Source organism: Astyanax mexicanus, chromosome 11 (genome assembly GCF_023375975.1).
Source record: "Astyanax mexicanus isolate ESR-SI-001 chromosome 11, AstMex3_surface, whole genome shotgun sequence".
Taxonomy (NCBI): Eukaryota; Metazoa; Chordata; class Actinopteri; order Characiformes; family Acestrorhamphidae; genus Astyanax; species Astyanax mexicanus.
In genome coordinates, this window is record NC_064418.1 from 35,587,501 (window position 1) to 35,602,636 (window position 15,136).

The 15,136-nt window shown below is 40.5% G+C and overlaps 1 protein-coding gene across 1 annotated transcript in view; it reads left to right on the forward strand.

Moving 5' to 3' along the window:
• bmpr2b (bone morphogenetic protein receptor, type II b (serine/threonine kinase)) overlaps positions 1-15,136 on the forward strand; it is a 95,775-nt gene that overhangs the window by 39,008 nt on the left and 41,631 nt on the right. The window contains exons 2-3 of the mRNA XM_007261060.4: positions 3,482-3,664; positions 3,798-3,971. Of these exons, the coding sequence (XP_007261122.2) occupies positions 3,482-3,664; positions 3,798-3,971 (357 nt within the window). The remainder of the gene's footprint in view (positions 1-3,481; positions 3,665-3,797; positions 3,972-15,136) is intronic.

Below are 15,136 nucleotides of genomic sequence, written 5' to 3' on the forward strand. Positions count from 1 at the left end.
TTGTCTGCCTCTCTCTTTACACCTGATTACCTCATTTTTTATATCTGCCTTATCTTTGTCTCTCTGACTGACTTTTTCTCGTTTTTTTCCTCAGTCTCTCTGTCTGCCTCACTCTTTATCTGCATCATTTTTAGTTTTTGTCAGTCTCCTTCTCAGTGTCTTTCAGCGTCATATGTTAATGTTGAACGAAATATCAGTATCACTATATTTCATATTGATTTTGTGGCATCAAATTAGTGCAGGGCGATTTTCACAATTAATTTGAGTTACAGTTCTAATGAGATTTTTACATACAGATATTTTATCGTTTTAATCTAACATTTTGGAAAGTGCTACTCATTTCTGAAGTGTTTATCCACCTTACCTTGGTTATCGGCGCAACCTGTGCATAGTTTGTAAACATTTCACTTTGTCTGAGGACTGAGATTGTACTGTGAAAAGTTCCTGCACATCCGACACAAACACCCGGTGGGATAAAGCATGTATTTTGCTAGAAATAAACCCCACCGTTTCCAAAATCTGCAGCGCCATTGCTTTCTGGAGATCCGTGAATAATTATGGAAAACAATAATAATCCCTCCTTTAAACTGAATTATTTCTTAATTTTTCAGTCAAAAAAGCAGCATTCTGAAATATAATCCAGTGTCCATCAGTTTGAGTTTCTCCATGACTTTGGTCAGCGTGTTTTTTTTTTTTTTTTTTTACAGGTAAACCTAGTTTTGAACCAGTTCTTTGTCATCTGTAGTTTGAGTTGTAGTAAGGCCATAATTGCCCAGCACTATGTCAAATTGTATTATTTATATTGAAACACAGGCACTTTAGACTTGCAATTCAACTTGACTTACTAAAGTCTCTGCTTTATTACTCTACATAGTGTTGCTAATCAAATAGATAGGGTAAACCTGTGGTGAGGAATACTGGTTTTGAAATTCTGTAAAACTGACACAAATACATTTATAATTCCTGGTATTTGCTTATTTAGGTGTATTTTATTTAGGAGTAAAAAAAAAGAATTGTCTTGTGATATACCGAGTATCACAGAATCACAGTATTGTGATAGCATCATTATTGCAGGCAACATAGCGTGATAACATCATATTGTGAGATGCCCTGTGATTTCTACCTCTTTCTCATATCACTTCCTCTTTGCCTCATTATCTCTCTCTTTCTACCCTCACTCTCCTCATTCTTACTATTTGTCTCTGTTCTCTCATTCTTTTTTTTCCTCACCCTCTAGAAAATATTTTAACAGTGTGAAGGGAAGGAGGGAGAATAACACTAATAATGCTTCAGCAGCCCCCACCCCAAAGTTGTTCCACCACCACCAGCAGCAGCAGCCGCCATCCTACTCACTGCTGCTGAATGCTGGCAATACAATGGTGCAGCTTCATGGCTTCAACCAGGCTGATAAACGACTGCCATTACGATTTTTCCCTCTCGATAAAGCACAGACCCAGCCTGCCCATTTGCATGACGGAGAGAAAAGAGAGAGAGAGAGGCGACAGGGAGGAGACAAGGAGGAGAGAGAGAAAGAGAGATGCACAGGGAAAGAGAGAGAGAGAGAGAGAGAGAGAGAGATGTAAAAGAAGGTAACCGAGAGAGGAAGAGCAGCAGGATTAATTTGCTGGGTACAGTCGGGGTGAGAGCAGGCCAGCTGCAGCAGCGATTGCTATCGGCGGAGAGACAGCCGTCCCCAGCCTCGCTGCCTCTGTTTATGGAAATAAGGGCAGCCCTTTTCACTGCGCCTTTATCACACAGCACGTTTCTGAGCACATTAAACATGACTGTGTTCAAAAGCCCGCTTTTTATTTGTCTGCTGACAAAAGAGCCGTGATGAGGGCTATGTATGCTAATGCACACTGCGGCCTTAATCAGATGCATTGAACCGTTTGATTCACGGCCTTAAGGAACACGATCCTGGCTGATCTGCACATCTATAGATGATTTGGTTTGGGAAGATTATATGGCCGGTTTGATTTTGTACAGCTGTTCTCCTCCCATCTAGCCTTGTCCTAGCACTTTCAGAAAGCACTGTAATGGAGCTTTTTGTGTAAAAGTGCACTGTGTGTGTGTGTGTGTTTTGCATTGAGAACCAGCAGGTGCAGAGCAGGACCCAGGTGTTCTGTTGTTTGGCTACCAGTGAGCGTTGTTTTTAGACCACCTACAGACTGAGGCTCTGTTTTTGCATTTAAGTAATTAAGAGTTAATACTGTTGATCTGGACTGGTCTCTGTTGTGCTTCTGATTTAGTGGGATTATCCTGTGTATAATGAACTACTGCTGTTCAGTAGGGCTGTGTATTAGCAAGAGCCTGGCAATACAGTATTGTGCCACTTAATTGTTTTCTGTATATTATTTATTTTTTTCTTTTTTAAATGGAAAAAAGGTTTCGAAAATGTTGAACCAAGTTTAGCTTATGAACTATTTATTATGGTAATTGCTTTGTAATGCGAAAAAAAATACTGTTATCTGATTTTAATACTCTTCCGTTTTTTTCTTATTTTCTGCCAAATTCCGTTCTGCAGTGTTTGAGATATGGACGCTGTGTAAATTCCAAATAGTTTAATGATGATCTGATTGTGGAACTAAGGCTTGTATACACTTTTGTAGTTTGGCATCTAGCAACCATTTAATTTCAACCACATCTAGTACCATTCCAACCACGTAGCAGTAGCCTAGCAACTGCCTGAAAATCGGAACCATTAAGCAGTGTTTTTTTTTGTTAAACATTGTTACATTGTTTTAAAAAAATTGATACAGCCATGTGTTTAAAATATACTGTTGCGATACTAGGGTTGTCCAATATTTATATATTTAATTTTTTTTTGTACAAGATTTTAAAAAAAGACAATATTGCCATACTGTGTTGTACGCAATAATATCGCCAACATTTTAAAATATCGTGAATTATATTATACCTTGAAATATGGAAAAATCACCCACCCCTAATTAGTATCACATCAGGGTACTACTTTTTTGCTGTTTTTAGCAAAAGAAAAATTCACACTGATCTGATTTCAGAAGGATTATATCTGTCCAGTATCATTTATTTTACTTTAATCCTGGATATATAGAGATATATGGAGTGCATTATAAGTATCATGACATTTTGGATCAGTGACTTTTGTTACAAATCTGATAAAATTCTTGTATTTTTTAATATCTCAGTTAGGGATGTGCAATATCATAGTATACAATAATAAAATGTAACTTTCATTTTGTTGCAGTAGTGTATTCTTAAAAAAAACTTAAAAAATAATAATAATTTATTGTTTTCGCCAAGGGTATCAATATTTCTTACACTGTAATTGTTCAGCTGCCTCTAATTAGTCTTTCAATACTGTAAAACTGAACTTAAACTAACGATTTCAGCCCCTTTTTTAGTGTCTGCAGCTTTTTAACAGTGTTTTATCCTCTACAGGATGTCCAGAATGTTGCTCATCTTTCAGCTTACTCATCTCCTCTCCTCTTTCTGTCCACAGCTGCTCAGAGTGAGGAGAGAGAATGTGCCTTTAATGACCAGCATCAGCAGTTTGACGAGCAGAGTGTGGCCGGTGATTGGCACGTTTCGCGGGAGAACAACACCATCCTGTGCAGCAAAAGCAGCCGCTGCTATGGCCTCTGGGAAAAAACCCACGACGGCGACATTCGGCTGGTCAAACAAGGTCAGCGCACACACGTGCACAAACACACACTCACATATTGACTTTTTAATTATTCAATACCTCGCAGTGTTAACCCTTGTGATAGACATGTGTGCACATACACACATCTATAACTATAATCTATTCATTGCAGGCTGCTGGACTTATATCGGCGATCATCAGGACTGCCATGATGACCGTTGCGTGGTGACCACCACACCATCACAGATCCAGAATGGCACCTACCGTTTCTGCTGCTGCAGCACAAACATGTGCAACGTCAACTTCACAGAGAACTGGGTTCCCAGCCCTACCAGCGCCACCATATGTGAGTCTTTACAGTTAACACACTGCGTACACACTCAGGCTTCACTCAGACCCTCATTTGAGGGTCACTTTAGGTCACTACCACTCTAGCTCCCTTCAGTTGACCTCTACTCTGGCTTCTACCTATAGCTTGCTATCTGTAGTAGGTCACATGGGGCTGAACAATAATTAAATATCAATATTTATTGCATAGGAAATGAGCAGTATGTTGCAGTGTACGATTTAGCACACACTGACGTTTTAAAAGTCTATGGATAGCAGTAAGTAAATTGATCATGAAGTATTACCTCAGGAGATGACTTGAAAATAGAGCTGCACCATATAGGAAAATTTTGACATTGGACTGTTTTTATTGTTAGACGATATTTATCGCGATATTAAACAATGCACGGACCTTGACGTCACTGTGACGTCACTGTGACGTCAGCAGCCCTGCCTCCACCCGTGCGCTGTCTTGCGTTAGAGATCCGAACCGACCGAGAGCTGAGTCAGTGCTTTAGAGTCAGACGATCTCTTAAAACCCGAGGAAAACAGTAAAACAATAATAATCTTCCCTTTAATCAGCCATTTAAATGGTCCTTTAAAAGGTAAATAAGAGCATTTTTCTGCGATTAAAAGTTGGAATTCAGCTGTAACCAGAAATATTTGCGCAAAACTGTGCCAGACTGAGGTGCACAGCATTCGATAGGCTGTCTGCCGCTGCCTTTACAAGCACATGCCCAGCCATGTGAAGGTTATGCGGTTAACTCGTGTTTACGCCAGCTCCACCTCCTTTTTGTGTTCTCAGGCAGCAGCAGCCTGTCACTCACACAGACACAGAGACAGCACTGTTCTCTCAGAAACAGTGTGATCCAACCAAGGCAAAATACTCTAATAAAATTTTGTTGGGATGCTTACAACACAATAAAAGCTATTAAATGAGTGTTTCTCTAGAGGGCTTGTCTTTTATTTGCCTGCGATTTCAGTGTTGCAGTAATGATTAACAAATTATGTCTGGAGTAGCCCTGCTGTGTTTGTCCAGTTTCATCATTGTTTTGTTCTCAGCTAAATTTATTATGTGTTGTATTTTACCTCATCAGTGGAACAGTGGAGGTGCTGAACTGTAGAATGTTAATTCAGGCCTGTTGCCAGATCACAAGATTACAGATGAAAGACTGGCTGGTTTTAGATTAAACTCCAAAATCCCCTCATAAAGAAAAGCATGCTGCACACACAGACTTCTGTTGTGCTGAGGAGTCTGTTTGATTGGAATTACATGGCTAAGAGATGGATTGTCAAACATGACTTACTTCAGCATTAACAGAGCTGGCAAACAAAAACGTACACACTGTTATTGTTGATGTCGTAGTTTTTGTCCAAAAAATGCTAGACCAGTCCAGTTAACGCCTCAGATGTAGGTTTGTCACTAGGTTGGTCACTAGGTTTTTAGTGTATAGAAAGTGTAAAGTGTATAGATCACCTCTATTGGCATGCACTGAGGGAAGTTAGCATTTCAGTCTATTGTTCTGGTAACATTTATCGCTGTATTGACTTATCCTGGCTGGTTGTGGAATGCTCAATAGGTTATTTCAGCTTGCGCTGTCCATTGTACAGTAGGTTTAACTACTGCTGTCTACACTGAGGTTCTTCTAACAATCATTTAGTAATGGCTTGTATGTTTTAACTTGTAAGTAAGAAGAAAATCAAATAAACCTGAAGATAAGTAGGTGAACTTTATTTTTTTTCAAATTATATGATGTATTAATTGTCATGATACTCTAAAATTGAGATTACCACATTTTTGGCACTGAGGCAAGCTGTTAGCCGCTTATGCTAATGTTCCAGCCTTAGTTCAGGAGAAATTTCGGGAATCTAAGCTTACTGTATAAACGAAATAAACGAAAGCGCTTTACTCACCCAAGTAAACAGTTTTCAGAAGTGAAATTTGTGTAGATTAACATCCAGTGCTCATTTGTCTTTAAAATAAAGTCTTTTTTTTTTAAGAATTAAAGGTTTTTTTTATCAACCCCCCAGCACCTTTAAGCAAGATTAATTAATTTGTCTTCTGACTTTCCAGTATACCACAGTGCATCAGTTTACGCTTTCTGATTGTGTGATTTACTCACAGTACAGAAGGACAATCTGCTGTAAGATTAAAGATTGCTGCTGACTTTAAGTGAATGTATTGGTTTCCTCTGGTTTCTCGTTCCATTTCCAATGCAGAAGTTCTAATCAAAGACATTGTTCAGGCGTTCCACAGACAGACTTAGCCTAAGCCTGGATTGAGTGGAATTTACACCATTAGCACATTTAGTTGCCAGGCCATAATGTTAATCTGCCTAGGTCTCTCTAACCACCTGACTATACCTCCTCAACAATGCACACAATGCACTCGCTGAAGTGAATTTCTTGGAACAATCTGGCTCAAAATGAACATCAGCCATTATGAAATATGATAACACATTTATCATAGTTTATTTTTTATTTTGTTGCAGTAGCATATTCTTGAAATATTTTTTTAAATTCAGTATTTAATTCATATTGCCATGAGTATTGTTATTTTAGGGCCATATCGCCCTCTGCTAGTGTGTACACCATATTTAATGTCACACAATCAGTTAGAAGTATTAATAAGCTATATAATACTACTGCTTTTACTACTGCTAATGTGTGAGGCAGACATTATGTATTGTAAACATGCGAAACTGACTTTCTAATCTGGATGGTACATACTGTATGTACATAGATCTTGATCTAAGCTTACTTAGTTCATTGGAAAAAAGGAACCTTTTCACTAGAAAAATAGTGCAGTTTGCCTGCAAGGCTTTTCCAATAGAAGATGCAGTGTGGTGTTCTGCAGCTGTCTGCTCTGCCTGCGTTTCCCATTCAGCTTTCTCTATTTCTCCACCCTGGATCTGTGCACTGCCTCAGGACATAAAACCCCTGCCTGCTTGTTCACTCTCTCTCTCTCTCTCTGCACTGCCTTCTATCTCCATCAAATCTATCATATTTCTCTCTCTCTCTCTCTCTCTCTCTCTCGCTCTCTTTCTCTCTGCTTTGCTCTCTCCCACTCTCTGTTTCACTCTGATTCTCTCTGTATGTCTCTCTGTTTGTTGTACTCTCTCTCTCTCTCTCTCTCTCCCTCTCCCTGTGTCTTGCTTTTCTCTTTTTGTCTTTTGGCTTTCACGGTGGCTCTATAGAAGCAGTGGCCCTGGTGAAGGAATAGGATTGAGTCACGGCCCAAATGCAGCTGAACAATGCGCTGAAAAATGGAAGGGAAAAAAATCGATGGTTGTCAGATTCTGTAGCCGTGAGTTATTCGTTCGCGGCTCTCTTTGATTTGCCCAGCAGTTAAGCAGGGTTATTTTTCTTCTTCATTCCTTTTGTTCAGCGCTAATAATACAGCATCTCTAATGTTATGATGAAAAATCTAATGTTATTATGGAGTAATAATGAAACATGTTTGCGGTGAGTTAAAACAAGAAGAAGAAATGACTCATGAATACATTTACAATACAGTTTGCAAGAGCTAATGCAAGGGAATGTGTGTGTGTGTGTGTGTGTGTGTGTGAGTGTGTGTGTACACTCCACAGGGTGCATGTTGCCTCTGTTTTGGCCTTGTATCAGGCTTAGGGGCCTAAAGAGGGTGAGCTAAGATTAATCAGGCGGAAAGAAAAACTTTTGTCCAATCACCATTCTTCTCAGTGCTGTTGCCAGGCAGAATAGCCAGACCTTTGTGTTCTCTTTATCCTCAGAAACTGCCCGGCCAATTGCCCTGTCACCTCCGTGCCAAGTCTACTTAGGGCTGCAGGACTGTGATTTTTAGGTGTTTTTTTCCCCACTGCAATATGCAGTAGCAGTAGTGGTGCAACACTGCATAGATGCATGGAAACATTATACATTCATAAAGACTGCAAGAATATGATGGTGTACATTGAGTAGATTTGACCATACATTATAGAGAATAGCCAAAAAGCACCAATCAACAACCTACTTCAACACTGTTTTTTTTTTTTTTTCATTGTACAAAACTAGTGCCATTTGTGTCAGAAGATGCATTAAGATTTAATCCAGCAGATTTTATTCGCAAAGAGCTGGTGTGACCACAGTTTTTTTTTTATTCCATAAATGGAATCAGGTGTGTTGCTCATAATTTCATTAATGGAAAACTGTGTAAATAAGATTTTCAAGCCGATTGACCCACCTTTTCAGCTGCTAGTGAGCTGTACATCCCTCATCACTAGTGATGCTACAACACAAGAAGGGTAAAGACTAGCACATTCCTCCTTTGACACATGTGAAGTCAGCCACTTCCTCTTTTTGAACTGCTGCTGATGCAGCATTGCTGAGTAGCATTACAGTGCGCTCGGAGGAAAGCGCATCGACTCGGTTCCCATAACATCAGCTCACAGACGCCTTGTGCTGATCGACATCACCCTAGTAGTTATGAGGTGAGAGAGCACCATCTACCCACCCAGATAGAGCAAGGCCAATTGTGCCCTCTCGTGGCTTTAGCAGCTGATGGCAAGCTGCATGAGCGGGATTCAAAACCAGCAATCTCCCGATCATATTGTCAGCGCTAGACCACTCTATTTTTGCTGTATATAATAGATCATGTATTTACTGTATCATTAACCGGTTATGACGTATTAAGTGGAATTTTAAATGGACACCCTTGAAACCACCACTGCAAATGGGAATAGGAAGGCTTTCAGCAAATAAAAGCAAAATTTTCCCAGAACTAGAAGTGCCATAATGAGCAGCAATCAGACTAAATGTTATTTAAATGAATGCAGTGTTCATCAGTAAATGGAGATGGATCTGAATGTACATCATTATAATTTATATATACATTATGTATGTATGGCGTGAGATTTTGTATAACTATATATAACTGCCCACTGCAGCTTTAATTCCTCTCCATAATCTTTCTTTATTGTGTAAATTGATCGTTTTCAGCAGAGTATGTATCTCTTGAGTTTTTAGTCACACAAATTTATATATATACAGTATGTTATTATGTCGGTAACATCGTGTAGCAGTGCTGCACTGTAACAGTGTGTACCTCAGCTTTTCGTTCCGTTCAATCTTTGTCTGTAGTGTAAATAGTGGCTGTAAAGTGTGTATATATATATATATATATATATATATATATATAGGGGAAAGATGCTGCAGGCGCATGCTCAGCCATCAGCAGCCTGCAGCTGTCCCTGCTCTATCAGACAGCATGCCCAGTGCTCAGGACCTCCAATATCAGGCGTCCACAGCAGCACATTCACACACACACTAACTCCAGCATGTTAGCATGCACGCACACACACAGACACACTCACAGACACACACACATACAGCGGCTGATTTTCTCGCCCACACAAGGCCTGAATACCTGATAAGCTTTCCAATTAGAGCTTGTCGCTGTAAGCTCTCTCACATTGTGTAACCCATTAACTCAGCGAGATCACGGGATGTGTGTGACCGTGCTTGTGTGCGCGCGAGAGAACGAGCAAGACAAAAGAGAAGTGTATCGGGCATTTATTGCACATGTGCAGGTAATGTACGCCTATTTTTCTCCTGAATGAAACACTTTGAGTCTGCGCTTCACCCTCGCTCGCTGGTGGTACATTTCCATTTAGCTTGAGAATGGAAGCGTGACTCATTTGTTTTTCTGCCTCAATTTGCAGCAGGTTTATGGTGCCGATCTGCTCGAGAAGCCTTTCCCGCAAACAGCTCAGGCAAAACAGGAGCGCCCGGTAAACACCAGCAACCCCCGCCACCGAGCACGATGTGATGAGGGCAACAATATGACAACCAACCACAGCCTCAGCAGGGCTTCTCCCAGAACAGGAGCGAAGTGAGGTGCTAAGTGCCTCTCATCAGGGTGCTAGAGGGGAGGGGCAGGTAGCACAACACTCGAGCAGCTTTTTCCCTAAAGGTCAGGTAGTAAATCAGCTATGATACACAGTGGGCCGTGATGATACACAGTGGGCCTTGATCTGGAGCTACACTGGCTGTGCTTCGGTTAGGAGGCTTTGTGCTGCGTCTGGACAAACAACCTTGTCAGGTCAAAGGTTAACAGGAGATTCACAATGACTCACCTAGAGAGAAACAGTAAACCAGACAAAGTGAGGGTAAATACTATGAGGCAGGATTCGCATAAAGACTAGAAATAGGCCTAATATTGGACTACACAGCTTTCTGAATGGAGATTTCCTTTAAAATAAGAGAAAAGTAGTCAACATCTAGGTCTTATCCCTGTATGTGTAACGCAGTCCATACACATACACTACATAAACACCGGTTCATTCGTTGTTTGGGGGTGGATCCACCAGATTAATATGTAAACCTGGCTCTAATGCGCAAACTTCCAGCTTAAATTCTATAGTACCACCAAGCCTATGCTATAATTGGTCTATAGAAACACAGAACACATTGAACATATGATGGATATTATAAGTACTCAGTAAGTTTGCATTTACTACACAGAGTATAACTATTCCTGTTTAAATGCATGTAGCATTTAGTAAGTTATGAATAAAACAAAATCTTTCTTTATTTACTGTATAAGGTGCACCGGATTATAAAGAGCACTATCAAAGAACATCTATTTTCTGGTCGGTTTTCATACACGAGGCACACTGGATTACAAGGCACATTTTATGCGACACTAGTAAGGAACAGGGGTGTCGCCATGTTTCCATTCTAATTCAGCAGGTTAGCTAAGGAAACAAAACTGTAATTCTAAAAAAAACACCAAAAACATTTTCTTTCGAAGTCAATAGAGTGCTGGATTTTAATCGGCACAGATTTCTCTCTTTGAAAATTGATTTGTTTAATTGACGAGTAAGTAAAGCGCTTCTGTTTATTTACAGTAAGCTTAGATTCCCACATTTCTCCAGCACTAAGTTTGGGGCATTAACAGCGAACCACTAGGGCTAGAGTCTCACAGCTTGTTTTAACACGGTAAACGCGCAGGCTACAGTCCAATATACTCACCTCTGAACACCTTAGCGTCTAATGCTATTGCTGCTCCAGCAGTGCTAGCAGGGGGTAAGCAGCAGAGTACAGGCCGATAATACTCACCTCTGAATAGTGAAAGAGCTAGTGCTTAGTGCGGTTAGCAGGAAATGCTAATACTGCTCCAGTGTCGGTGCTGGAGAACTGAACTGAAAGTCTTGTATAATGCTGTACTTCAGCAGAGTGGCTTTACTGCTCCTTACAACCTGACTGGCAGAAATTATATATAAGGCGCAACGAATTATAAGGCATATTGATTTTTGATTTTTGGGAACATTTTTGCACCTTATAGTGCAGAAAATGCAGTAAGCCAGATGTCAGTTGTCCAACAATGGTATGTATCTAGTTTTGAAGTTAAGTAAATGACATTTGGCAAATATAATCTTCCTCTGGTAAAGCCGTCATTGAATGCTAACAGTTATGTTTTTTATTTTGTGTCAGAAAGTCAAAAATGTAGCATTAGGTTTGATTTAATCTGAATTTTTTCCCCTGGCAAATTTGTAATGCATGTCCAGCTATATGACTGTGTGCATGTGCAATAGTGATGCTTATATGATCTATTTTGTGGCCCCATGGTCACCATAAGTCTCTGTCCAAAGCTGCAGCTAAGCTGAGATCAAAGTGGAAAGTTTTGATGGAAGGTGGACAGTGTGTGTGCGGCTGTGACTGGTGTGATATAGTGTTCCCTGTGTGTGTCCTGTGTGTGTTCATTCACCAGAGCTTCTCTCTTTGTGGGGTAGGCCAGCAGGTGATGGCAGTGTGTGTGTGTGCGTGTTTGTGTATGTGCAGTTGTAGTTCTGCTGATTAATGGTCCTTACTCATCAAGAGCTACCTCCCTACATGATACTATTGTGTGTGTGCACTTGTGGCTTTGTGGGTGTGTGTGTGTGTGTGTGTGTGTGTAAATGGAGTATGGTCACTAGCACTGAAAATGTGTGTGTATATTCAATAATACTGTTACTTAATAAAACAGCCCGGCCTTCAGTGCAGCCGAAAACGACAGCTTGGTTTCATCAAAGCCAGTATTGTGTGTGTTTGACGGAGTGTGTGTGTGTGTGTGGTGTGTGTTTGAGGTGGGGGTGCAGGGCTGTGAGTGTGAAGGCAGGCGTGAAGGCCACGAGAAGCTGATCGATCAGGCATAGATTAACCTTGGCAGTTGATTTAATTGCAGAGGAGGAGCTGAAAGTATGAGCTCCCTCATGACACTACGTCTTGACTCATCTCTCTCTCTCTTTCTCTCTCTCTTCCTCTTTCTTTCTCTCTCTCTTTCTCTCTCTCTCTTTGCCTCCCACTTCACCCCTACTATTTCTCTTCTTAACCTCCTTCTCTTGGTCTGTCTTCTTACATTTCCTCACCTCTCTCTCTCTCTCTCTCTCTCTCTCTCTCTCTCTCTCTCTCTCTCTTTCCTCCTCTCTCTGATGGAGTCATAAATATAGACAGAGTTGTCCACTTTCGCGCAGGCCTGGCCCTTTAATTTATGACCATTCTCGTTTCTTCTTCCCTTCCATCGATTTTCCACGTTCAGCCTTATACCGCCGGATAGAAGTTCCCTCCTTCCTGAAACTGGAGTAATTAGGGATGGGTTATATGACAATATGCTGTCATCACCACCGACATGAGACATGAGTTTTAGGGCGTTTTCTCAACCCGAAATAGGCTCATGTTTTTTTTTTATTGTATATACTTGATCCGATATCACTTTAGTTTAGTAAGCGGACAAAATAACTTGCTGTAACCTATCATCTCTGTGAACTATAACCGCTGCGCTCCTCCAATGAACGTCGCCTCGCTTTGCCAGACATTCACACAGAGCAATCCAGACTGTTCTCATACAGAGTTCCCCAATGGTGGAACAAACTACCTTCCACTACCAGATCAGGAGAATCTCTCGCTATCTTTAATAAACTCCTGAAGACAGAGCTCTTCAAAGAGCACTTACTCTCCTAACACCTCTAACTAACTACCTTCTACTACCAGATCAGGAGAATCTCTCGCTATCTTTAATAAACTCCTGAAGACAGAGCTCTTCAAAGAGCACTTACTCTCCTAACACCTCTAAAAAAACTCACTAATTCTAACCTCATTTCCTTCTTCCCCTCCTTCACTCCTCTATCTCCCTCCTTTAGGCCCTATCTGAAGATGTTTTTATCTTTAACTTCTATTACATTTGTACTTTACTATTGTAAGTCGCTTTGGACAAAGCTTCAGCCAAATTTAATTTAATGTAATGTAGTGTGATCGCTCCGAACCCTTGCCAGGGCACTGTTCACTTGGTCGCGATTCTTGCAAAAGCACGAAACAACAGGGTCCCTGCCGGTCCTTAAAAAAATGTCTTAAAATGTCTTAAATTAAAGTCCCGGTAATAAAAAGGTCATAAATTGTATTAAATTTACTGTAAATTGGCTGTAGGTATTATATTTTCAGAAGATGCATTTAATTCCGGTGGGAAAGCGATGAGTTAGCTAACATTACTGAATAGAGAACCAGGGTTAGCAGTGAGCTAGCTAACATACTAACATTAGTAGCGAGTTATCTAGCCACATTACTGGGGAGAGAACTAAAGTTAGCGGCGAGCTAGCTAACATACTAACATTAGTAGCGAGTTATCTAGCTATATTAGTGGGGAAAGGACTAAGGTTAGCGGAGAGCTAGCTAACATACTAACATTAGTAGCGAGTTATCTAGCCACATTACTGGGGAGAGAACTAAAGTTAGCGGCGAGCTAGCTAACATACTAACATTAGTAGCGAGTTATCTAGCTACATTAGTGGGGAAAGAACTAAGGTTAGCGAATAGCTAGCTAACATACTAACATTAGTAGCGAGTTATCTAGCTACATTACTGGGGAGAGAACTAAGGTTATTGGAGAGCTAGCTAACATAGTAACCTTAGCAGTGAGCTAGCTAACATGCTAACATAATAACATTAGCAGGGAGTTAGCTACGTTACCGGGTAGAGAACTAAGGTTAGTTGCCTAGCTAGCTTACATTAGCGGCGAACTAGATAACATAGTACCGTTAGTGGCAAGTTAGCTATGTTAGGTTTTGATTTATAATACAACGAATTATCTTCTACCAAAGAAAATATGACTACATTTTTGGGCCTTAAATTACATTTGTTGCGGTCTAAAAAGGGCTTTAAAATCATTAAATTTGACCTTTAAAATTGTGCAAGAACCCTGAACAAAATGGCGCTAAGTAAGTTAAAGCAGATTATCTCCGCTTTTATCAAGAAGAAGCGCTCCCGGGGGAGGGTGCTTTTCATGGCAGGGGTGTAAAATTCGACACAACATCGACTAGCCTACTGAGCAGTGAAGCGGGGAAGTGCCCCAGCTAGTGTGAGTACAAACTGTATGGGCTGTGTCTCCGTATACTTGACACTGATTGGTCTGTGTGTTGTCAGTTGTGCATGTTGCCCTCATAGGTGTCGTGCTGAATTCAGACACCCTTCCAGAATCAACCTGTTATTTAATCTACAGTTACAGTAGATACAGAAACCACAGGCGTAATATTTTGCGCCCATGCCGGGGATTCTGATTTTGGCACAACACTGGTTCTTTTTATATTGTATTGTTTAATAGATGCTAATAACCTACCTGAACTTCTTGTGATTGGTCGGAATGTCAGAACCATAAAATAAATTTTAAACTACAAATGAAGCAAACCATGGCTCAGCTGATCCACACTGTGACCACCTTTTTTGTGACAAACAAATTTTGCTGCTTTTTTTTTCTGGACCGTGGTCTGTGGCACTTTGTAAACCTGCTATTTTGGTTTGGACCAAACTGTCCAAAAATTCCACAGGTCCGGACCAAACTTTGATACTACTGTTGAGAAGGATGTCATAGCTTGGCTAACCATGCACTATTAAAATGCATCATTTTCTGCTGGTATCAGCCTCTGTAAATGTATGCATCCCTACCAAACACTCAATAAAAAAATGAATGAACTTTTTAAAACCATCCTACTGTAACCAGATCATTCTGTGTTTTTCGTGACTCACCAGAGAACTCATCCTAAATGCATATCTGTGATTCATGAAAGGCTTTCAGAGATCGTCATGCCGTATTGTTTCCTAGAGTTAATTAGTGCGTGTTTTGTCTGTGTTTGATGTGTATGAGGAAGTAGTGTGGGGTTGTGACACAGACATTCCTGTTTGTCGTTTGAAGTGTAA